The 26,573-nt window shown below is 36.8% G+C and overlaps 1 protein-coding gene across 1 annotated transcript; it reads left to right on the plus strand.

Annotated features, from left to right (window-relative positions):
- Positions 1–13,933: 13,933 nt before the first annotated feature.
- On the plus strand, positions 13,934–26,027 carry SELE (selectin E). Its single transcript, XM_039324011.1, has 15 exons — positions 13,934–14,040; positions 14,905–14,998; positions 15,711–16,097; positions 16,767–16,874; positions 16,986–17,171; positions 18,205–18,390; positions 18,505–18,690; positions 19,034–19,219; positions 20,913–21,098; positions 21,760–21,945; positions 22,060–22,245; positions 22,907–23,017; positions 23,861–23,882; positions 23,987–24,042; positions 25,575–26,027. Exons 2-14 carry the CDS (start codon positions 14,962–14,964, stop codon positions 24,036–24,038), a joined length of 2,019 nt encoding a protein of 672 aa, XP_039179945.1. The 5' UTR covers positions 13,934–14,040; positions 14,905–14,961; the 3' UTR covers positions 24,039–24,042; positions 25,575–26,027.
- Positions 26,028–26,573: the final 546 nt, after the last annotated feature.

Genomic DNA, 26,573 nt, shown 5'->3' on the forward strand with positions numbered 1-26,573 from the left:
TCTCGAGCTTGATGGATAAGAGAGACTGATAAGGATGGAGATCAAATGAAAATTTCATATGGACAATTGAGACTGATAAGGACTGTGTTTCTTGTGGTTGTGTTCATTGTGGATGGAATTTGTTATTGGTAAAGATTTAAATGTGTATAAGGGAATTTTAATGTTTTAAGTTTTAAGTAATGTTTAAATTTGTGTTTTGGAGGGAGTTTATAAAGAATGATGGATAATAATATAAGTATGATATGAAAAGGTTCGGAGTATACTATAATGTGTTTAGTGTTTGGTTTTTTTTTAAATTATTATTATTATTATTTTTAAGATGGAATTTGTTATTGGTAAAGATTTAAATGCGTACAAGGGGATTCTAATGTTTTAAGTTTTAAGTAATGTTTAAATTTGTGTTTTGGAGGGAGTATAACTTGTTTAATTAAATGTATTCAGATTTGGTTTATGATTCATATTAGATTTTATATTGTAGGTATAGATGTTCAAAGAAAGTAATGTTTAAATTTGTGTTCTGGAGGGAGTTTATATAGAATGATGGATAATATTATAAGTATGATTAGAAAATGTTTAGAGTATATTATAATGTGTTTAATGATTGCAATTATTATTTTTTAGAGAAGATAATCTATTTAATTTAAGGTATTTACATTTGTTTAGGATTTATATGTGTTTTAAGTTTCTCTTTTCTTTTTTTTGAAAAATTTTAATTAAGCCTGTATTCAACTCTGGGAAGGTTGGGGGAGGGTTTGGGAGGTTTGGGGAGCTGGGGGAGGGTACGGGAGGGTGGGGGGGTTTGGGGAGGGGATTTGTTTTGTAAAAAAAAAAAGGATTGTGTAGAAGCCAAGGAAGCACTTAACTTGGCAGACAGTACAAAAGCAAGACTGGATATGGCAATAAAGCAATTCTTAATCAGTTACTTACACTTAAAAAACAATTCAAGCAATTGATTGCATTCAAGAAGAGACAAGACACAAGGTCTTCCTGGGAACAGCTCATCATGGCAGCAAAGCAAAAGAACTCTTCTTTATTTTGGCATCTAATAGCTTGCCACTCTGAAAGAATCTATACCCCATCAGACCATCATATATCTCCTATAACCTGGGAACTCTATTTTCAGAGAATGTATGGAGACCCCTCCAGCGAGAGTACAAGGTCTATAATGAAGGATTTACCTGAATGGCCTCCAGTTTCAGAGTTTGAAATCAAATCCTTCATTGGCCAACTCAGGATTGGGAAGGCTCCAGGAGCTGACTTCATTTTGGCCAAATTATTAAAGAATAATATGGAGTGGTGGATACCCATTCTGGCAGCGCTATTCACCTATATTCATCGGCCATGTCCCAGAGGATTGGGGCTTGGCAATTATGGTCCCAATTTATAAAAAGAAAAAAAGAGACGACCCTGCCAACTACAGACTGCTAAGTCTGATAAATATAATCAGCGAACTCTATGCCAAACACCTTCAAGATAAATTAAAGGAGTGGCTGGACCTTGAGAACTTGATTGCTGAAGAACAAGCCGGGTTTAGAGAGGGGAGAGGCACCATAGATCAGTGCTTAGTTCTTCATCATTTGATTGAAAAATATGCATCAGATAGACCTGTATCATTATACGCTGCCTTTATAGATCTTAAGGCAGCTTTTGACATGGTTACAAGGACTAAGCTTTGGGAGAAGCTGGAAGCTGCTGCAATTGATCATAGACTCCTCCATCTGTTACATGCCTTACATACCAAAACATCCCTCAAGATGAGGTGTAATATGCAAGAGTCTCTCTCAAGGTCAGTTGAAACTCAAAAGGGGGTTAAACGGGGGTGCATTTTGGCCCCCTTGCTTTTCAATTTTTACATAAATGATATGGTAAAATGGTTAAATAATCCAAATCCCCCCCCCAAAAAACAGATGACTGAAGCATTGCTCTGCTGCTCTATGCAGATGATGCTGTGATTCTCTCCAGGACTCCAGCTGGCCTTAAAAGAGCCTTGTGAGCCCTTGTCCAGTATTGCAAATATAATAAACTGGATATAAATTATGAGAAAACAAAGGTTATGGCTTTTGCAAAAAGGCCAAAACAGTACATATGGTATTTAAATAGCCACAAAATAGAACAGGTAACCATCTTTAAGTACCTTGGGGTGGTCTTCCATGCCACCGGCTCACAAAAAGCCCATGGAGAATACGTGGCTGCCTCTGGCCGATGATCAGGAAATGCCATTCTTAAATTTTTCTGCACAAAGGGAGGACACTATGTTCCAACTCCAATTAAGCTCTTTTTGGCCAAGTCGCTAGCACAGCTTCACTACGGGACCTTGCTTGAACCCTCAGCTTTGTGTTTTACACCACTGAAAAGAGTTCAATCCAAATTTATCAGAACAATTCTCCATATGCCACACTGTGTTCCTAATGCACTTCTGCGCCTGGAGACAGAACTGATAAAAGTCGAAGCAAGAATCTGTATAGCTTCCTTAAACATCTGGATAAGGCTTAATTGCTTTCCGCAAGGCCTTGCTCCCTTAATTCTACAAGATAAATTTTCCTTTTCATGGATCAAGGCAGTCGAGTCCAACCTTGCCAAACTAGGCTTCTCATCAGCCTCAATTCTCAAATTGGACTATGACCAAGCAAAACAAACCTTGTGTTAAAGGGTAGAGGACATCGAGAGGCAAGCGGACTTAGGTATAGCTCTGCTGTTTCTGGCTCCAGACTCTATTAGATACATGTTTACACCTGCCAGGTATCTTTGTCAGTTGGAGTCAATAAACCACTGGAAAGCATTCTCGCTTGCACGGTGCCATGCATTTCCATCAGCCGCAAGTACAAAAAGACACCACTGTCTGAAAGACTCTGCTCCTGTGGCTCAGGAGAGGTGGAGACCATTGGACACATACTCCTTCGATGTTCCTTCTACAGAGCCATTCGGAAAAACCATATCCTCCCCATAATTGATAGATATCCTGGTCATTTGGAAAGTATCTATCTCCAGTGGCTGCTTAAGGATGAGCAGGCAGAGATCACGGCGCAGGTGGCCAGATTCTGTGCAGCAGCATTGGGGATTTGCCAAAAACATAATCATTTTAGATCTTTTTAATAATCTTTTAAAATTGATTTTATTACGTGTTTTATCCAGTTTTAGACTATACTCATTGTATTTTTAGTGTCAGGTCAGTATGATTCAGTTTTCTGAAGATAGCTTGTTTTTGATATACTGCCTGTAAAACTAGGCAGACCTTGGTCGCCCATTGATTGCATCATTGATTGTGATGTATTGCTATGTCCTCTTGTGATGGCTCTTTCTAGTTTTGTTTTATTTGGATGTTTGATTTATGGGTGGCTGTAATAAAATACTTGATGCTGAGATCCTAGAAAGTGCTCAGAGAATAGCAACTAAGATGATAAGAGGCCTGCAGGGTAAATCATATGGTGAATGGTTAAGGGAACTAGGTATGTCTAGCCTAACAAAGAGAAAGATTAGGGGAACATGATAGCTGTCTTCCAGCACTTGAGGGGAGAAGAGAAGGTTGACTTATTCTCCAAAGCACCTGAGATGAGGGCAGGACAAGAAGCAACAAGTGGAAGATCATTAAAGAGAGATTCAACCTAGAATTAAGGAGAAATTTCCTGACATTGAGAACAATCAAACGGGAACAAGTTGTGAGTGCTTCATCACTGGATATTTTCAAGAATAGACTGGACAACCATTTGTCCAGGATATCGTAAGGTCTCCTGCCTTAGCAAGGGATTGGACTAGAAGGCCACCAAGGTCCCTTCCAATCCTATGATTCTGTGACTACCAGTGAATTTAAAAATTCTTCTAAAGATTGACCTTATCATCAAATTAGAGTTTAAGAAAGACATGACAAAGACACCACAACTAAGCTATGCTAGTGCTTTCTGCTTCTGGGCTCATTGCCAAGAGCAGAACTGGTGGAAAAGATATAGATAAGACCCTGACCCCTATTCCAGAAAACCTGACTTCAGGAAACAATCTATGCCAAGATTAATTAACCCCCTCTTCCTCTCCTGCTCTGACAAAGGAATGGAAGCCAGGAACTCCTTTGCCTTAATTTCCAAGAATGAACAAGATTTTGTTCTTCAGAGATTATAAAGTTTAAGGCAAGATCTAGCTAACCAGCTTCTCAATGGCATTATAAATATTATTCCAGCAGAGCTGAGCCTGCCTTCTAATGAGGACAAAGGGGACTTTATTTGAGTAGCAATTGCAGTGGTAATACAGCAACTCTCACTTAACAGATTACTAAGAACAATATCTTTCTCCCAGTCAGCATATATCTTCTTCTGTTTTAGAAGCAATTCAAATGTGCAGAGAATTTAGTAAAACAATGTAATCCTTGTTGCTTGTCCACTTATCCTGAGGTTCTCATGACCATTGTATGAAGAAGAGAATGCCAAATTTTGTATGAGACTTTTGAGACTGATGTATTGTCACCCGAGGTAATTAAACTGTTATAGGATTTGGTGATTGTAATATAGCTGATGTTGAGAGACATAAATCAGGTCATAGGTGAAGCTGCATGAAGGAACCCAGCCTAAAGTTTGTAATTTTATTTATCTATATGAGCATAATATAGCTGGTTAACAAATTATATCCATAATTAATTGAAATTTGTGGAATATGGTAACCAAATCAATAAACTGAATAAAGTTTGAAAAGTGAACAAGACTTAGCGCACTTTCCCCACTTATCACAGGCCAGGAGAAAAGGGAAATTCCCCACCATTACTTTTAGCCCTCTTTAAACCATTGTTGCCAACTCTTCCTCCTGAACTGAAGAGAGACAGAATGACTAAAGCAGAGAATTCCAGTTTATGACGATGCAGAGACAGACAGAGTGGAGACTGTTTTACACAACACCAGCTATACTAAAACTCTCGGAGGACTGACTGATGGGAATCACTGAATTATTTCTTTCTGTTAAATATCACACAAGGCAAAAACTTCTCCCAAGCTCAGAAAAAGCAACGCAAATATTTCCTCATCATCTTTGCATCCATCAATTATTTTGAAAAAAATAAATAGCAGAATATTAAAATTCATTTTTATTATACACCAAAGAGTAATTTAATATAACACAAAAAAAGTTTAAGAAGCACAAAACAGGAAGCACTCCTATTTCTCTTTGCTTTTCTTTTGTTACCCTGTGCTTTCTGGAAATAATAATAAAAAGAAGTTTACTTTTCCATATCCAAATTTTGTTCAGCGGAAGAAAAACAATTTTCTGGGATTTCAAGGAATTTACAGTCGTTCCTAATTTCCAAAAGGAGGCGCCTCTTTCTAGAAAACAAACAGGTTAATTCAGGCACAGTACTTTTCCAAATGAAAGTTATGCCACTATAATACACCATCTAATAATCTTTCTCCTCAAATTTGTGTATTCTTTATTATAGTAAGGTTTTGCAAAAAAAAATTGTTTATATTAAATTGTAGTTTTCTTCATTTGCAGCTTTTTATTTAATTCACTTTCATTTAATTTATATTCTGTTGTCTGATTTGTTTGTTCATTCTTTGTTGTCATTTTTTTAGTGTCATTTAGTTGTAGGTTTAAGTTAGAGCAGTGGTTCTCAACCTGTGGGTCGGGACCCCATTTGGGGTCAAACGACCATTTCATGGGGGTCGCCAAACAACGCAGTCCGCCATTTTCCCCCCCCCCTTTTTTCTTAGCTGTGCTACTCCCTTTTATTCTATTGGCTTTCAAAAGCCAATAGGAATTGTCCAGGCTGTCCTTAAGCCCGCCAAAATTCCCATTCTGCAAACAGTGCTGCACCAGTTGAGTAGTCCTCGACTTATGACCGGTTGGGGGTCGCGGCATTAAAAAGGTTGAGAACCACTGAGTTAGAGATTTCTAATTTCTAATCTCATCATGGTTTGAAACAATTATCATTTGAATCTATCGCAGCATTGTGTATATTTTTTCCTGGAATGTATTTGTATTGTCTTGAGTCATTGTTCCTGCAGATCTTTGAAGCTCCAAACTGGGTTCTTCAGGAAGAGGTGTTAGGTATGGTTTTATATTACTTTTAGATAGGTTTATAATATCCATTTTATCTCTCCCCTCTAAGTAGTTTTCCATTGGTGTCATAATCTTTTGAATTAATTTTATCAAGCCAGTCCATCTTAAAATCTAAACAGCCAAATCTTACATAGGTCTTGTCTTTATGTAATGGTTTTATAATCCAGTAGGTTTCCAATTGTCAAGACACCACTGAAAACAATATTTTGTGACAGTTTTCTTTTCAGAGGTGTTATAATTATCAGCCAATCAGGATTCAGTTCAAAGTTTTTGACCTTCTAAAAGTTTTCCAGAAATTTCTCCTTTAGAAGATTAGCCAAAGGCCAACATTTTTCTTTCTTTGCAAACAGTTCTTAGATTAAGATTTAAGAATGTAGTTCAGTTTCTAAAGATATATGCATAGTTTCACTCAGTGGTAGATAATTCAATGCTTTGTTCCCAGTTGTTTTTTGCTGTTTCTAGGTGTCTTGACAAATTCTGGGTCAGTGCTGCTGTAGTTTTCTCTAATCCTCCACTAGATGTCACTGTTCATTTTTCAACTTTTTAAAACGAATTATTTTTTGTTCTTCTTTTTATATATATATAATTTCATCAATGCTTTTTCAGGTATAGAGTTTTAACAATTTTCTTAGCTTTCAAATTTATCCAAATCGTAGTAAAGTTTATTCCCCATGAGGGTTTAATTCGCCACTTCCCTCTATAGAAGGGTGAGGCAATTCCCTCCCTTCTCACTTTGGGAGGCCTTTTGCTTCTTGGGGATCTTTTCCAGAAAATTAGGTATAAAATAGGAGAGAGAAGATCAAATTCCCCCAGTTTCAAGCTCACTGTTCACTGTTGTGCTGGTTAGTGCCTTGTACTTTGGCTGCAAGTAGCTTGGGCTGGTCAGTGAGGTATGGCCAGCCTTTCTCCTGTCGGGTTAGAAGGCTTTCCCCAATCCGAACGAAATGACTGCTGTTGTTCCAGAGTTGACGGGGAATCCTTCTTTCTTAGCCTCCTCTCCAGGGCGACTTAGACCCATTTAGGGTCCTCTGGCAGGGCAAAAGTAGCCGTGGAGTGCAGAGGCCCGCAATCCTGCAACCGATCACTATGGCGCAAGACCAGAAGTCCCTAGAGACTATTTCTTAATAATTAGTGGGATCAGACCTATTACTTGTTATAGAATTAAGTTAATCTTTGGGGATACTGAAAAAGGGATTAGGACAGATGACCACAGGTGGGATTTATTTTTTTAGAAATTCTGCTAAGATTAGATCTTTATTTGGAGCTTTATTGTCCCATTGGGAATTAAGTTATAGCTATTTATGGGATTGAATTCTGCTAGAAATCAAAATACTTGGTGTCAGAACACTGGCTTCAAATATCACAGCTTGGTGTAACCTGGTTCTGTTCTGTGCATAACTTTATTTCTTCTCCTGTAATACCTTTTTTAACAGAACAAATATTTCATATGAAAGAGAGTTATTATTTATGTGAGCATTCTTATAAGCTTTGATGACCTGTGCTATAGCTGAAATCAAGATTTGAAGTATTTGTTAGACAGATATAAAGAAGAAAATCATCTGGACTATAAATGGTCTTGGGCAAAGCTGATGATTTGCTGAAAAACAGTGTCTCGTGAGCATCATTTGCTGTGGTTTTAGACTGTCTCAAAAAATTAGAAGCTGGGTCATCAAAAAATTGAATTTAGATATAGACAATTTATATAATGTTTCTGTCAGTAGAAGGGGGAACATAAGCTTGTGGAGTGTCATTTTTGCTTTTGATAGATGGTTACTCTCTAGACAAAAAGTTGCATTAAATATTTGCAACAAGATGCAGAATCACTATGTATTAGATATTATCATCTAGTTCACGGGTCAGCAACCCGCGGCTCCAGAGCCACATGCGGCTCTTTGAGCCTTCTTCTGCGGCTCACAGCCTCCTCTGCCATTTGCAGAGAGAGAGACAGAGACAGAGAAAGGTGCTTGCCCTTCCCTTCTCTCTCTCTCTCTCAAAAAGGGAGTGGCCTCACCCTGTTCTCCAATGAGCTGACACGCTTATTGGGCAGGGCTCTTGCCTTGGCTGCGTCTCTGCAGGAAGCAGGAAACAGGAAGGGCAGGAGAGAGCCAGCCCAATAAGAATGTGTGTCAGTTTGTTGGAGAACAGCTTGAAACCAGCTTCCCAGATGAGCAGAAGATCGGAGATGGGGGGGAAGAGAGAGAGAGAGAAAGAGGGAGGGAGGGAGAGAGAGAGACAAAAAAAGAGAGAGGGAGGGAGAGAGAAAGAGAGAGAAAGAGGGAGAGAGAAAAAAGAGAGAGGGAGAGAGAGAAATAGAGAGAGGGAGGGAGGGAGAGAGGAGAGAGAGAGGAAAGAAAGAGAAAGGAAGAGGAAAGAGAGAGGGAGAGGAAAGAGAAAAAGAGAGAGGGAGAGAGGGAAAGAGAGGTAGAGGAGAGGGAGAGAGAGAAAGGGCAAGAGGGAGAGGAAAGAGGGAGAGAAAAAAAGGGGAGAGGAAAGAGAAAGAAAAAGAGGGAGAGGGAGAGAAAAAGAGAGAGAGGGAGAGGAGAGGGGGAGAGAGAAAGAGAAAGAGAGAAAGAGAGAGAAAGAAAAAGGGAGGAGAGGAGAGTGAGAGAGGGAAAGAGAGAAGAAAGAGAGGAAAGAGAGAGGGAGAGGAAAAAGAAAGAGAGGGAAAGAGAGAGAGAGAGAGAGAGAAAGAGAGAGAGAACTCATGCACAGCAGCCTCTATTTCTTTTTAAACTCTTCAATCAGGCTCTCCCCCTCGCGCATGTGTGAGTGCGTGCACAAGTTTTGTGGGTCCCAGTGTTTTCTTTTCTCTGGGCAACGGGTCCAAGTGGCTCTTCGAGTGTTTAAGGTTGCAGACCCCTGATCTAGTTATTGAGAGTAAATGCTCCTCTTCAGCCCCGTTTCATCCACAGGGTCATCTGACATAAAGCCATTAAGTATCTTTAAGTTTCAATGAGAGTAAGAACAGTTCCCAACCTCCTCTGTTAATAAGCAACGAGACTTTAGATTTCCATGAGATCATCCCATCTGGTAGTATGCAAGTGGATTATAGTGCTGGAAAAGAGCTTCATCATTGGTTCCTATCCTGGCATCAGAATAACCTGTGACTATTTCTATCAAGTTTGAAAATTGGGGAATTAGGTCTTCTAATGCTCAAGATCAGTAAAAATGGAAAGATCTTCCTCCAGGGTGGGCAAGAGAAAGAAGGTAAATGCTGCTTGAGAGAAGCATGTGTTGCTCTTGGTGGATCCCTGTGGGGGTATCTATGAAGTTATTGTGGTAGCTGCTTGCCTGGATGTACTGGAGTCATTTCTGTGATGCTGTTTGGAAGCAAATTAGCTACATTGTACTTTACACTTTGTAGCATCAAAGTAATGAAAATTATTCCTCCCTAGATAGCAGGCCCAAAAGGTCCTGTCTTCCATCTCTTCTGTCAAGACAGGAAAGCATGCCTGGATTTATCTTCAAAAGAGTTCTGCTTGTATGACTCAAGGACAATCTCAATAAGATATGGGCCAGGTCTTAGCTATATCTTTTCTACAAATGCTGCTCTTGGCAACCTATGCAGAGTCAGAGGATGCTAATATAGGTTTGATTTTCAGATCTTTAAATTTTGATTGGGAAAGATCTATGTCAGGTCCCCTCAAATCCTCATTCTCAGGCTCTGCCATTCTGTTGGGAGGGAGGCAGTGGTGGGATTCAAATATGTGAACAACCAGTTCTCTATATGGATGCTGCTTCCGGAAGTCCATTCTGAGCCTAGGCAAGAAAAAATTAGCTACCGGTTCTGCCAAAGTGGTGCGAACCAGCTGAATCCCACCACTGGAGGGGGCAGGTTTCACTTTGTTGGAAGGGAGGAAGTCTTGTGGGCTCTGGGGTGTATTTCTCTTACTTTGTTCTCTTCACCTTTGATGTATCTCTCTGGGTGTGAAAGGGGGGAAGAATGTGCCTGGGACCATTTGCCTTATCTCTACTCTACTATGAAGACATCAGGAAGAAACTGCAATACCTGAAAACCGTGTCTTATTGCTCCAGTTCTCATAACAGCTTCACACCTATGGATTGGCCAAAATCAAACTGGACAGTTGGGCACTGGGGAGGGGTTTTGAAAGGGTAGTTTTAATGTAATGTTTCACATGGGAATTATTCAGATCTTGCCTTGCCTTTCTGCTTTTACTGTCTCTCAATAAAAGTTCCTATTGAAACAATTCCAGTTTCAAGAGTTCTGCTTTCTTGAGAGTACTAGCTGAGGCAGAACCTTACAATTGGAAAGGAATTCAGATAGCAAGATAAATGGTACCAGTTGACTCAAGTTGTCATTATACATCCATTTGTCAAAATGGCCAAGATTTAAGAAGTAAAACTGAATTAGAATTTGACAAGATGAAATAAATATTCAGTATTCTAGTAACATATTTGGACCATAATATCCGAAGAAAGCATACATATTTTCCTGATGCTGGAAATGTGTTCTAGCCAATCTTGGCTGATCTCAAAAAGCTAAGCAAGGTTACACATGGTTATTACTCAGATGAAAGACCACAAGGAAATCCCAAGACTGCAGACTAGACTAAGAAGTAAAAAAAAAAAAAATCCTAGAAGGCAATGGCAAACCACTACTTTGTTGCCAAGAAAAATTCATGGATGTATCCAGGACATCACCTGGAGTCAAGCTGATTCACGGAGAATAATGTAAGTGAAATCTAGCTATAAATATAGTATGGAGAAGAACAATGAACAATGAACAACAAAGGAATCTGGAAATGATGTAAATATTTATGTTCACATATGTCATTGTAATAGTTTTTAACACTAAGAAATGCTTTCGTAGTTTTGATAAGATTGCAAGGGAAAGTAAAATTCACTGGAAGTTTTTAAAATATTACAGTAATATTTTTTCTGGCTTATCAACAAAGTCTTGCTTGGTCATTGCACAGGAAAGATATTTCTGAGCCCACAACAAACTGTCTGGTGGAGTTTCCTTCCTTCTTGGAACTCCACTGATAAATTCTTCCAGTGAAATTACTGCAAGTCACTCTGAGAATTCCAGTTAATAAAACAAAGCTTTAAACTAAGCAGTGCCCAACATGCAAAGTTACTAAAATAAAATTAATACAACCATTAAAATATATGCATGGCAGAAGTGAAGTTTAATGTAGCACTTCATTAGAAAAAATCCTAGTAAAAATTATGAACATTATATTTATGAATGTGTACTACAGAGCTTAAAGAACACTTGCCAATGCTTAATATTTATATATCATCTTACTTCAGAGACAACCTAAATATCGTATGGAAACCTGTGTTGAGGCTTGATTAAAGTGTTTGGTTAGGCCTGGTGAGACCAACCTTAAGTCACAGAAGCTCTTGGGGTGATTTGGGGCCAGTCAGACTTTTCTGACTTAGTCTTCTTCATAGGGTTGTTGTTGGGAAAAATTGGAGGAGGAAATGTTATGTATATCATTTTGAACACCTGGAGGAATATAAATCTAGTAAATTATCAGCTCCTAAAATTAGTTTCAGAAAAGACTTTATCATGAATTCCAGAAGAAAAATGGCAAAAACTGAAAAGACATTCATGCCCTTGATGTGTTTTTCATCCACTAAAAGGTATTTTTCTTTTCTTCCTAAAAGCAGGGTATTGGAGTAGATTTCTCAAGCAAAACTAAGAAAGGACACAAAAAGAAAACAGATAAAGATTGGGATGTGCAGTAGAGGAATACAATAATAGGAAATCAAACTGAGTTTGCAGGCTGTGTAGACTGTTCTGTTCAAAGTGTACATGATTTGCAGAAGCAGTGCTTGAAGAGGAAATTCAAGTAAAACAAGAAGGCACATGTGCCCTGACATCCATGCTCCTACACTGATGCATGTACAAAGAGACAGGGCCACCATTTTTATTTGAACCCCCGATGGACAGTGGAAACATACAATTGGCAGGGACCCCCGATGGACATGGAAACATACAATTGGCAGGGACCTTAGAGGACATCCACTCTAAACCCTACTCAGAAGGGAAGAGCTTCATAGCATGGTTTGTGTGGTGAAATTTATTTTTTATATATTTACAGTATATTCCACCTTTGTTATTTTTATAAATAACTGAAGGCAGTAAACATACACAGTATTCCTTCCTTCTTCTATTTTCCTTACAACAACTCTATGAGTTGAGTTGGATGGAGAGTGACTGGCCAAAAGTCACCCAGCCGGCTTTCATGTCTAAAGTGAGACTAGAACTCACAGTCTCCTGGTTTCTAACCTGAGACCAAACTGGCTTCTTAATCTCTAGACCAAACTGGCTGTGATAATGTCTGAACAAGACTTCTACATTGATTGGCTCATTCTACCATGTTTCCCTGGGTCTTTTTTTTCCCTCCCAAAGAGACACCAGGTCTTATTTTCAGGGTAGGCCTTACCTTACCTCCGGCACCAACAGCCATACCCAGTTGGTCCACTTCTTCTGGGGCTGAGTTCTGCAGCTGCATTCAGGCCTGCATTTTGCAGTCAGGCCTTTCCAGAAGGCCTAAGCGGCCGAGTACCAAGTTATGGATTTAATCCATAGTTTGGTCCTCGGCTGCTGAGATCTTGCAGAGCCGAGCTACGGATTGAATCCATAACTCGGTTCTTGGCTGCACAGGCCTTCCGGAAAGCCCTGTGAGTGAGATATGCTGGCCTGGCTGCAGAAGAGACCTCAGAAGAAGTGGGCTGGCAAGGAGAGGCTGGCAAGGTAAGTGGATGCGGGGCAGGTGGGGCAGCTCCACACCCCCCCACCCCTGCCCTAGCTTGATTTTTAGGTTTGTGCCTCACCCCAAAACTAGGGCTTATTTTGGGGGTAGTGTTATATTAGGCCCACCCCAAAAAATCAAGATAAGGCTTATTTTTGGTGTAGGCCTTACTTTCGGGGAAACATGGTAGAAGCATCTCTTGCTAGGAAGTTATATCTCCTATTCTGTATGTGTCCCCCCCCCGCATGCCCCCTCCCTCCTAGCCTTTGATGGCAGGATGATAGCAAGGCATCAAGTTGAAGATGGCAGACCTGACAATAAAATTCTCCAGTGAATGGCCTGAAAATCCTTACAAATTTCATTTCAAATGTGATCAGTGACAGGTTTTGCAATATTATTTGCTACAGTTATTAAACTTAATGCATTTGTGGGGAGACAAGGAGAATTATATCTTTTATTCAAATTATAAAAAAAATATTCTTCTAGTGTTGAGCCATGGCTAGCCTTAGAACAGGAAGTCCTTGATCCTGCAAATGTGGAGGCAATAGAGGCTTGGAGTCACAAGGCAATCACGATGCAGGCAAAGCCAAGGTAAGGGACTAGGATCAGTGACAGACAAGTTCAGGCATACACACAGTTACTGCTACGGTATTATACTCAAGGAATATGGGTCAGACCCTATCTCTCAAACCTAACCTATCTTACAGGCGTTTATGAAGTTAAAATTAAGTGCAGGAAGGCTATTTTTACTGCAGTGAGTTCCTAGAAAAAAGGATGAATGGATGGATGGATGGATGGACTAAATAAAAAGGAATTTTTTCACCTCCATAATTAAACAAAAAAATGTTGAAGAATAAATCCTTGAAATGAATCCAGTTCCAAGAATAGCTTCATCAACAAAGGAATCGGAGCACATCATTTTTTAAAATGAGGATTAATTAAAACAAATATTTGTGTCCAGGAATTGCAATCAAACATTCATGAGGACAAATGCTTTCAAATGAAAAAGGCAGGGAGGTGGTCTCAGTGCTTTAACATCATGAATATTCCAAGGAGATTTTTTTTTTCCTACCTAGGGAAATTCTCATTTTCTTCTGGTAATATCCTGTTGGATGTGTCATGGGATTTCCAAAGCGGCTGGAGTCTTCTATAAAAGGCAGTGAGCTGAGCAATAGGCCAGCAATCAACAAGGGAAAGCTCTAGAGTGTAAATTTAAAGTTTGAGTTTGCAGAAGACAACAAAACAGCTACCCTGCTGCTCTAACATTCCACAGTTGCTATTGGTAAGTTAAAAAAAAAATCTTTGAGTGCTTTTTTTTAAATTTTTCAAAGGATGCCAGAGGGAAAGTTTAATAGAAAAAGGACATATGAGTAATGACAGCATTGATTTCATCTTAAAACTACAATTTGATAAATTTCTTTTAGAAAATACATTTATAATGCAGGATCAAAGAATAAAAGTATTATTTATATTATTAAATATATATTATTTTTCACATTAATCTGCCCTTTAAAATTAAGTTCAGTTCAACAGAGAACTAATGCGAATCTGAATTTCCTTAAAAATGTACAAGTCTAACGTGCAGTTTGTAAGTTCATACTTTATATTGTTAGGCATCTCCAGAAAGTAATTTTCTCCTAATGGTTGGAATTGCAATTCTCAGAATTCCCAGCCAGCATGCCTAATTGCCATTCAGTATAACCAAATGCCAATAGTTGGGAAATGTCACTTCAATGTGTTTGGAAGGCAGATGGGGGGGGGGGGAAATAAACTATTTTAACTCTATACTTAAAAAAATATGCATGCAGAATATGTTTCCTCCAGTTCAACATTTTTCTAGCTCCAGTTTGTATTTACAGCATTCAAATGTTTCAAATAGATTCAGTCTAGCTCTCTTGAAAATGATCCTGTAATCTCACTGAGCAATCTGTTGCTGATAACTAGGTGAGGAAAATGAGAGGGAAAAAGAGTTTTGTATGTCAAAAGGCTGATGAGGTTTAACTGCTACTTTTGTTTGGATTTCACGTTTAATACCGTATATAACAGCATGTGAATTGTATGATTTTATTTATATAGGCACACACACTTGAGAAAACCCATGCTTCTTTTATCAATTTACAACAATCTACTATTTTTTTTTATCCAGACACTGCAGCACTACCAACAAGAATTAAGAGAGGATTTTAAGATTGTTTCTGCTGTGATGAATACCTTTTACATTTTCTCCATTATTTGCTATGGTAAGTGAGTGCTTCAAACCTTAGGAGCCTTCCTGGAAACAACATTTCTAACTGTGGGTTTCTTTTAACTGAACAGGAATCTTATTTTATACTTTTTAAAAATTACACTAATAATACAAACTAGAAAAAATATTTTGGCTAAAAACAGACAGCAAACTAATGTCGAAAATACAGGATATTTTGTGTATTTTATGTTTGTATGAGGGTGAATGGTATCAAAAATCTACCAAGTTCTGCTTAATTATGTTCTCTCATAGTAGTTTCTAAACTGTCTGAAGGAGACAGTTATCATCAGATTCATTGTTCTCTCTTTTTTATTATTCTGAAAACTCAAGACTATCGTTCCTGTCTGTTTCCTCTTTCCATCTTTTCTAGATCATTTGTTATATTTCATCTACTTTCTTTTTATTCTATTTTTTTAATCAAGTCTTTTGTTTCCACTAAAAAAACTTTAGGTTCCATTCCATATTAGAAGCCCATTCTAGGCATATGCTAGTTTTGTGCTCTCTTCCTTTTCCATCCAATTTATAGGAAGGCATAGTTATCTCTCATCTGTTTTTTAAACCAAAACCATTCCTCTTCCCATAGCTATCCTCTCTACCTTTATTTCTGTTTTCTTTTAGCATGAATTATATTTCTGGTCTCTAGGGCTTATGTTTAGCTCAGATAGCTAAATTCTAATACAGCAATTTGTTGTTATCTCTTGTTTTAGGACTTTTATTATTTAAGGATAGCAATGGCTGGACATACCATGCATCAGAGGCAAACATGAATTATGCTGAAGCAGAGAAATGGTGTAAAACCCATTTTACAAATCTGGTTGCTATTCAGAATAAAGAGGAAATTCATTACTTAAATGCAACATTTCCCAGTAATTCAAATTATTACTGGATTGGTATCCGAAAAATTGAGAATGAATGGAGATGGGTTGGAACAAACAAGCAACTGACGGAAGAAGCTAAAAACTGGGCTGAAGGTGAACCAAACAACGGAAAAAAGAATGAGGACTGTGTTGAGATCTATATAAAACGAACAAAAGATTCAGGAAAGTGGAATGATGAACCATGTTATAAAACTAAAAGAGCTTTGTGCTATAATGGTATGGATTGATATCACTTTGATTACTGTTTATACTGTTTTCAGTAGGAAAACTACATATTTATTTTAGGCCTGTTGTAAATATTGAAAAATAAGGGGTTAGATTCAGATTGAATCATTCTTGATATAAATCAATCATAAATCTCAATGGAACTTCTGTAAGAATATATTTAGAGTAATTTCATTGTATGGATTCTGCTTCTAATATTCCAAAGAGTTATAGTAATATTTTTTAAAATGTCAGATGTAATAATTATTGATGGCTATAATTGGAAGTCCAATCAAATTAACATTGGATGTATGAAGTGCAAAGATATGGGGTTAATATGGGGAAAGCATGAAAGTAATTGTAGAAACAGTTTTGCATGAAAGCAAGAAATCGGAAAAATCTCTGTAATTTATGTAAATGACTCTGTCCTATTTTTTTTGTTTTTTCATTCTGGAAAATGTTTCCACTGAAATTTATACAACACAGCAGACAGTTTTTAAAAAGAAAAAAGAGCACCAAAAGGACAAAAAGCCAAAAGAAAAAATGAATCTTCAAGATAGAAACATATTTTTTTTCTCTTTTCTTCTTAAAGGGAATACCTTATTCTACTATCATGTTATAATAGCCACAATATCACTACTGTAACATTTTCACAATATAATCTGCTTAATTTTCTTGCAGCCTCTTGTACTCCAAATTCCTGCAGTGGTTGTGGGGACTGTATAGAGACAATTAACAATTACATCTGCCACTGTAACAAAGGTTTCTATGGACGTGACTGTGAACATGGTATGATTAATTAATCATTTAGTTAATTCAAACTTATTGTGATTTCCAATTCTGTTCATTTGTTCCACTTTGGTAGAAATGCTTTATCCAAACTCTTCTGTTCTCTTGTAGTAATTACTTGCGATCAACTGGAAGACCCAGATCAAGGTATCTTTACATGCAAACATCCAATACAGAATTTTGGCTTTAACTCTTCTTGTGATGTTCAGTGCAAGGAAGGTTACAAACCGACTGAGATGGAATCAATAACATGTACCAATTCTGGAAAATGGTCTGCACCATCTCCATCCTGTAAAGGTATGCATATTTGACTAGCTGAAACCAAATGTCTAAGTCTGTGTTGTTGAATTAGAAACATTTTATTCAGTTGTCAAAAAAAAATTGTGCTACCTTCAGTTGAAATCATGAGTGTGTCTCAAGACACTCTGAATCATCCTCTAAGTCACCAAATGTGGATTTTATTTTGCCAATACACTGAAGTTTTAAAATTGCTTCAGTTTAGCAAAAATAAAACTTTGGGGAAAGTAAGTTAGAGAACAGACTAAGACTAAGCATTTTCATTGTTGAGACAGTCTGCTGGAAAACAAAGAATAGGAAAGGAAAGAGAATTGAGTATTTTTGGAAAAGGCATCATTGATTAACTGAAGAAAAGCAAGCATACAAAAGCATTCTATGCTGAAAATTTGTTATTTAGTTAGTTATTTCAGTTAGTTAGTTATTTCTGTTAGTCAGGTTGGAAAGATTATCACATTAAATTACCAGAGGAATCTACTAATATAAATTACATTCTGTTCTACATTCCATTGTCTGTCACTTATTACAACTACAATTGACTCTAAAATTTATGTTGCTGAGAAAGACTGATGTTAAGTGACTTTTGCCTCATTTCACAATCTTTGTTGCCACAATTGTTAAGTGAATCACTGCAGTTATTAAGTTAGTAAAACAGCTGTTAAATGAATATGGCTTCCCCATTGACTTTGTTCATAAGAAGGTGGCAAAAGATGACCACATGATCCCAGGACATTGCAACCATCATAAATACATGCCATTTGCCAGGCATCCAAATTTTGATCACGTGACCATGGGGATGCTGCAAAGATCATAACTGTGAAAAATAGTCATCATCATTTTTTTCAGTGCTATTGTAACTTTAAACAGTCACCAAACAAATGGTTGTAAATTGAAGACTAACTGTGTAAACATTGTTATGGCAACAAAAGATAAATATTCTGATGAAGAATTCACAGCTTTAGTTTGTCTTCAGCCAATAGGCATCTTGTTGACTAAGGAAGATGCCTAATTTAATGGAATACAATTCTGTCTTTAGTTGTGGAATGTTATGCACCACAGAAGCCTATGCATGGTTTATTCAACTGCTCCAACCCTTCTGGAAATTATGCCTGGAATTCATCTTGCAATTTTTCTTGCGAAGAAGGTTTTGTTTTGAAAGGCCCCGATATGCTCCAGTGTGGAGCATCAGGCAAATGGGATGGACAGGAGCCTACATGTGAAGGTGAAGGTTTTATCTTATTGCCTTGCTTGCACTCACAAAGAGTTGCTGTTTTTCTATGTTCTGTTCTTTGACCATATATGGGATGATTTACAGTATGATCTGCCTCTATTTCAGTGGTGAAATGTCAAGCAGTGCCTCAGTCAGAAGGAAGCCTTATGAATTGTTCCCATCATGATACAGAACTGAAGTATAAGTCAACCTGTGATTTTGCTTGTGCAAAGGGTTACACTTTAAGAGGATCACCCCAGATTCAGTGCTCATCAGATGGGCACTGGAGTCAGCCAATTCCTGTTTGTGAAGGTAAGAGACAGAGATCAGACTATCTAGTAATATATTTTGGTTACCGGTGCTACATGCATGCCAGGATTCATTTTTCATACTTATCATAGTGACAGGGATTTTACTAGAATTTTGTTAAATAAGCATCTTTGTGATGTGTAAATATTTTATTTGTAATTTCTAATACTTTGAGGCAGGATTACAACAAAGTCAATAAACCTCCTTGCCCACTTATACAATATTAACTTCCAGACTCATCATTTTTATATATAATTACAATATATGAATATATGTATACCATATGAAAATATAACAGGCCATATTTTTTCACTCTAAGTGATAATTTAAATTCTGTCATTTACAGCTGTGCATTGCAGTGAACTACAACCTCCAGTTAATGGCTCCATGAGCTGCTCTGGTCCTTCTGGAAACTCTGCCGGGAATTCAACCTGCAAGTTTGCTTGTGAAGAAGGATTTAAACTTAATGGATCCAGTGAACTCCAATGTGATGTTTCTGGACACTGGGATGCTTTAGAGCCAGAATGTGAAGGTACCTTCTTTTCTTAGTTCCTAGTATTGTTTTCCTACGGGATATATTTTTTAATGTAGTGAATTGGCCCATTATCATCAAACTAAATTGTTGTGTAAGTCTCCTCCACAAGATGGCTGCTGATCTCTTACTCATGATCATGTTTGCTGCCAGACCTGGTTCTTTGGCAGTCTTGCCCCCTGGATTTGAAAGGGAGTATTTAGGAATGACCCAAGATGACTTTTGGATGGCTGTGGATCTGCCCAGGAAGGGGAATCTTGAAGATTGCATCTCCTTGTGGGAGCAGCTGAAAAATCAATGGGCATTTATACCTCTTCCTACCAGAAGAAATCGTAAACATGCCTGTGATTTTTAAGTTTACTTTTTGAACTTTTGTTTTTGTTATTTAAAGACTAATTGGTTGGCTGAATGCTGATATATATCAACCCCAGCTGGATTTTTTTCTGTTTTCTGTTTTGCTTGGTTTCTTTGAATTATTGGACTGCTTTTATCCATTTTTGCTTTCCATATGGAAACACAGCACATGACTTTTGATTTGTATTTAATTAACCTGCAAAAACTTTTGGATCAATATAGTCAGAAAATATCTTCTCTGTCTTCTTTGCTTCCTCCCTGCTTTGAGCAACATATTGGATTACAGAGAGAAGGAGGAAGCTGACACCCAAGGGGGAATACAGAGTCTGACTAGCAACATGCAGTCTTTAACTGATCTTTTTTCTAAAACATTGGTTGAACTTATAAAGTCTGTGCAAAACATTGTAAAAAAAAAACCCCAGACATTATATACTTTAAACCTAGAAAAAGAGCTTGTTTTCAAAGTAGCAGGTTCATTGGGAAGAAATATAGACACAGAAATAACACAGATGGTACAGAACATTGAGAAGAAATGTGATTTCCCAGCTGTATACAGGCCAGGAAGAAATATAGACTCAGAATAGAGCCAACTCCATACAGCTTACAGAAGTGTAACACTGTGCTTTTATATAATAGCAGAGAACAGTGTTAATGGGTTTTGAAAGAAGAAAGAGAGTGGGAAATGGAGTTAATACAACTGATTGAGAAATGATATTATCTGGGTTTCTTGGGCAAGATAGATTGGCTTTAGAGATTGGATTTATGGTATTCAATCAATCGGTAGTTGAAAAGAGATGGTATAAAGAAACAAATATGCATATTTGAACCAGGACAAATTAGGGTTAATATTTGGGATGATTTGGGATTGAAACCATGGTAAATTTTCTACAAGTTGATTATAATAATAGTTTGCTAACAGAGGGTTTTGGAATTTCAATCTTGTCTTCTCTTATTATTGTTTACAATTTTTATTACTTTTATACTTTTATATATTTGTTATTATTGTCTTTTCTGTTAACTATTTTGTTATTAATATAGTTTATAGATGACAGGATAACAACGTGTAAGTAGATTTAGTAGTTTAACAGTTTAAAATTCTTTGGGCATGTTTCACAGGGTGGGAAACTAACATTGCTGTATTATATTAATCAGCATTCAGTTAGGGAGGAAGTTATGTCTATAGTCTTCTTTTTTTCTTTTTCTTTTTCTTTTTTTATATTTTTTAATTCTCTCGTCCTGTTTTGAATATTTTGGTGTTTTGTATTTTAACTTTCTTTGAATAAACTAAAATTTTTCATACAAAAAAAGTAAATTGTTGCATGGGTGTGTTTAATTCCAGCAGTAAAATGTGTAGCAGTGCAGCCTCCTGAAATGGGAATAGCCAAACATTCTTCAGATGACACAAATCCAATTTTTAAATCAGTCTATGAATTTACTTGCCTGGAGGGTTACATGTTGAAAGGATCATCCCGCATTCATTGTTCATCAAATGGTGAATGGTCTGGTCCAGTTCCTAAATGTGAAGGTAAACTTTAAAAGCATTGAGAAATTGCCATTTGTCGCCTCCATACATTTGCTGAAATTAGGAAATACATATCAAACTATGCAATATCAAGCAGCATTGTATAATTTGTTTGATTCAGGATGAGTCTATAAAACAATGAATGCATATGAAAAATGTTTATAAAGAATCAGAATCTTTGAATTTTGTATCCATTTTAAAGAAAGAAAGAAAGTGCAAATAAATTATAGAAAATATTTGAAGAGTTATATTTTCAGCATGGAGAAAAGGATTGTACAGTTTAAACTAGTCTAGTCCGTTTGACTCCACTGAAAGAATATCCCTTAGATTATTCTGAATTTCAATGCACTGTCAAAAAAGGACAGTGAATTTTATTGGGAATGTATCCCCAAATCTAAAACAACAATGGAAATCTTGTTGAAATATAATTTACATGGGCTGGAATAAACACAAATGAATTATTTGTTATAGAGAAAAAATCATGGAGATTAGTACTAGACTTTGAAAGAGAAAATAAACAAATAATTGGGAGAAGAGATCAAGAGTTTAAATGGAACCTCAGTACTATGATAAGAAATTCACAGCTTTAGTTTGTCTTCAGCCAATAGGCATCTTGTTGACTAAGGAAGATGCCTAATCTAATGGAATACAATTCTGTCTTTAGTTGTGGAATGTTATGCACCACAGAAGCCTATGCATGGTTTATTCAACTGCTCCAACCCTTCTGGAAATTATGCCTGGAATTCATCTTGCAATTTTTCTTGCGAAGAAGGTTTTGTTTTGAAAGGCCCCAATATGTTCCAGTGTGGAGCATCAGGCAAATGGGATGGACAGGAGCCTACATGTGAAGGTGAAGGTTTTATCTTATTGCCTTGCTTGCACTCACAAAGAGTTGCTGTTTTTCTATGTTCTGTTCTTTGACTATATATGGGATGATTTACAGCGTGATCTGCCTCTATTTCAGTGGTGAAATGTCAAGCAGTGCCTCAGTCAGAAGGAAGCCTTATGAATTGTTCCCATCATGATACAGAACTGAAGTATAAGTCAACCTGTGATTTTGCTTGTGCAAAGGGTTACACTTTAAGAGGATCACCCCAGATTCAGTGCTCATCAGATGGGCATTGGAGTCAGCCAATTCCTGTTTGTGAAGGTAAGAGACAGAGATCAGACTATCCAGAAATATATTTTGGTTACCGGTGCTACATGCATGCTAGAATTCATTTTTCATACTTATCGTAGTGACAGGGATTTTACTAGAATTTTGTTAAATAAGCATCTTTGTGATGTGTAAATATTTTATTTGTAATTTCTAATACTTTGAGGCAGGACTACATCAAATTCATAGACTCATAGGAATAGTTGGGGAAAAATTCAGGAGTTTAAATGCATGAATTTGGGGGTTAAGCATCTGAAACTTCTAAGGCAGCCATTTTGCTTTGTAAATCCTCACCAAACTGTAAATAGCAAGTCAAAGCCCCAGTTTTTCATAACAGTTACTTTTGTCTGGCTTCCAAGAACACAACAGGTTTGCTGATGGACCACCATTTTTGCACTTACACTCCAAGGAAAATACATGAATTTTGAAAAATCAACCTCATACAATAAATAGGAGGTAATACTAGAATAATATATAGTATTTTTTTATCCACTCAATCATGTCCAATTCTCAGACAATTCCTGTATAAGTTCCTGTAATTTTCTGGGCAAGGTTTTTCAGAAGTTGGTTGCCATTACTGTCTTGAACAATAGATTCAAAGCCAATAGAACAGATTTTTATAGTCTTCTAATTTATTCTAATTTTCCAATTTTAGCTTTTCCAGCACTTGGGAAATTCTTAGCAATTGGTATACCAGTCACTGGGCTTTCGATCCTATCAGTGATATTGTTCATTATCTGGGTCCAAAAGAATCTTCAAAAAAAAAGTAAGACATTTTTACAATCTGCTGTTTTAAAGTAATACCCAATTGTTTATATACAGAAACTGCAATACTATGTAGAAATAGCCAAATTGCAAGGTAAATCTCTAGCCTAATCTCTCTCACGAACTTGTAGGAAGCAGGACTATTAGTTATATTCATCATCTTGAGCATTTGTGTGTGTGTGTGGATAAAAGTGAGATAAAATTTTTGTCTGGATGCACATTACCAATAGCAAAAAAAATATGTATTAAAATGTCTGTTTTAAACAGATTCAAGTAATATAAATTGTTACAGTGGACATGAAAGAAAAATTGAACTTTTTTCACTCTTGCTGCAATCCTCTGAAGTTGATATGTGCATTCAGACAAAATTTCTACTGGGATCAATGGGAGATTTCTTCAAATTGTACCAAGCATTGGAAGGTTTGAATTTCACATTCATGACTGCTGCAGTCCCAGTAATTTCTCCTGGGCTGATATTATCTGTTTTTTTAAAAGAAATCTCTATATTAAATATAAATTAAATTAGTAATTGAAGTACATTTAACTCTATGAATAAGTGTTATGGGAGTGGATTTTCACTTTGATAACAGATGAGAGCAAGATTGACTTAAAAAGCAACTTATGAGAATGCTTTTGATACATATTCTTATACATACAGAATTATAGAATGATTTATATTCTTTATATGTATATAAAATGATTCTTTACAAAATGAAGAGGATAATCCAGATGTTTATATTAGCAATTGCTAAAAAATGGGTAAAAAAGTAAAAAAATCTTACTTACCTTACTATTTTTTTTCTTTTTCTTTCCTTCTGTTTCTTCATTGCCTTCTCTCTTGCAGGAAAATCATTCACTCTTACAAGGTATGATCTTTTCCCAGATTCTTGAAGAATCCAATGCAATTTTTGGCTGTTAGTATATTGTTTTGGGACACAGTAACTTACATTATTTTTCCTGTGTTTTTTAGCAGTTTTTCGAGCCTTGATTCAGAAGGTAGTTTCCAAGCTCAAATCATTTAATCAAGTAAGTTGTGAAGAAAGCTATTGTTTATTGCTTTTAATAGTACATAGAATGGTGGGTGGGTGAGTGGGTGAGTGGGTGGGTGGAGGCCAAGAGCACAGTTCAGTATTAGAGTGCTACTCCATCATGTGAAAATAGCCAAGGCACATGCTAACATTTCTAATAAGTAATAGTATTAGGTTATAGGACTGGGAGAAAGGGAACTTTCCCTGAAGCCTGGAGAAATATTGGTTGCCAAACTATGTATGTGTTTTATGTTAAATCATGTTTTGATAAAAAGCTGAACATCTTTTTTTATAATGCTTGAAGTTTTTACTTCATGGCTGGATATTGAGTTATGAAAAAATTATATATTTTTTCCCATTAAGTGACAAAGTTGACTAAGAAAATACTATAGTATTTAAGACACATTTCAGATTTAAGTCTTGAACCTTTATAAAAATGATTTGCGGCTTCTTTCAATGTTCCATGGGATAAATTTTTCCATCTTCACCCAGAGGACTATATTAAACTGGGATACAATTGGCTGATCTATTCCATATATGATGCTTTTTTAAATGGATTTATAAAATTTTAGATTCCATTTAATCTAAATTTCTGATAATCTAATAAAACTTTTCCAACAGTGCAGGTAGTCCTTTCTTAGTGAGCACAATTGGGACAGCAACAACTTTGTTGCTAAGTGATGTGATCACTAAGGAAAACATCAAGGGAACATGACAGATTTACTAACGTTACTTCCCATTTGGTTGTTAAGTGAGTCACCACAAGTCATTAAGGAGACATCACATAACTACAACCTCTGATTTTACTGCCAAATTTTCTTTGTATATTATTACAGTGCATTCAACTTTTCCAAACTTTCTTTATAGTATTTTCATTGTTGCTTTGTGTTTCTTTTGATGTTTGGATTTTTAGGGGAAGTGTATACATTAAGATTACACAAAAGTGAGGTGTGAAGGCAAAAAGCTTAGGGATCTCTGCTCTGGAGGAAAAGATAAACAACAGCTAATTTATTAATCATTCCAATAATCTGCCTAATATTACCGAGTTTTTATGCAGATTTCAAACTGAGCTAAAATATTAAAAACAGTGGAAGCGATAAAATAAGAAAATACTTTAATAAATAGTGCAGGAAAATATACAATAAAAATATTACCAGAATCCCTGGTAATTTTCTGTTAAAATAACATCATAATAACTTGTGGCACAAATTCATATGAGCTTAGTCATACAGAAGGGTTTTTTTTCCAGAAAGAAACACCCAGAAATAGATGCTTTAAATATTGACATTGGAAATTGAGGTCAAAAATAGTCTGCAGCTAAGAATAATTTCACATTATTAAGTCAAATAATATTGTGTCATACTAGCCACAGAAATATTTGGATTAAAAAACATACAAAGTTTCTCCTGAGTTCAACTTTTATAAACACTAAATAAAATATTGTTATAGCCATAGGATTTTGATCTATTCTCACCAATATTTGGAATACCTAAGGAAACATCCAACCTTATTACATTTTATTATTTTCAGCCAGTAAATCTGGACGTCTCTGAAGTGATATCCAGCCACACCAGGGAGAAGCCTGTCCAACAGGGATAAGGGAAGGTTCCTTGAGGACAGTGACTTGAGAAGAAGCAAACTGTCCCACCACAACAATCCTGTTCCAATGCTGGCAAAATATCAAGGAAGCATAGAAGACATCCAAGGGGCATGGGATATGTTCCAGCCTTGTGCTCAGTCCAACTGAGGGTATATTCTGTCCTTAGATATTTTAGGCTCTGATAGCTGCCTTCCATTTCTGTAAATCTAGAACAAAGATGATGGCAATTTATTCTCTTTTATAAATCATACTTTTCGCGTATTGAAAACGGTTAAAGGTGTAGGAGAAAGTGGCAAGAAGGTGACAAGCATCAGGGAGAAAGCAGAACTACTCAAGTCAATGGAACTGCATCTACATGGAGGGAAGTGTGTAGTGGGGTGCCACAGGGCTCTTTTCTGGGCCCAGTGCTCTTCAACATCTTCATCAATCATTTGGATGAGGGATAGATGGGGAACTCATCAAATTTGCAGATGACACTAAGCTGGCAGGATTAGCCAACACTCCAGAAGATAGGCTTAAGATACAGAAGGATCTTGACAGACTTGAACATTGGGCGTTATCTACCAAAATGAAATTCAATGGTAAAAAAAGTATGGTTCTACATTTAGGCAAGAAAAACCAAATGTACAGGTATAGTATAGGTGGTACCTTGCTCAATAGTAGCAACTGTGAGAGGGATTTTGGAGTCCTAGTGGACAATCACTTAAATATGAGCCAGCAGTGTGCTGCAGCTGCCAAAAAGGCTAACACAGTACTAGGCTGCATTAACAGAGGGATAGAATCAAGATCACGTGAAGTGTTAATACCACTTTACAGGCCACACTTAGAATACTGCATCCAGTTTTGGTCACCACGATGTAAAAAAGATGTTGAGACTCTAGAAAGAGTACAGAGAAGAGCAGCAAAGATGATCAGGGTACTGGAGGCTA

Source organism: Crotalus tigris, unplaced genomic scaffold, assembly GCF_016545835.1.
Source record: "Crotalus tigris isolate CLP2741 ecotype Arizona unplaced genomic scaffold, ASM1654583v1 scf7180000024291.2576520, whole genome shotgun sequence".
Classification (NCBI taxonomy): Eukaryota; Metazoa; Chordata; class Lepidosauria; order Squamata; family Viperidae; genus Crotalus; species Crotalus tigris.

Excerpts from the sequence above, each read along its gene's own strand:
- SELE (XM_039324011.1), top strand. The coding sequence starts at position 14,962 with ATGAATACCTTTTACATTTTCTCCATTATTTGCTATG. Across the intron at positions 18,391-18,504 it reads ACAGGAGCCTACATGTGAAG|TGGTGAAATGTCAAGCAGTG; the intron begins GTGAAGGTTTTA and ends CCTCTATTTCAG. Across the intron at positions 22,246-22,906 it reads GCCAATTCCTGTTTGTGAAG|CTTTTCCAGCACTTGGGAAA; the intron begins GTAAGAGACAGA and ends TTCCAATTTTAG.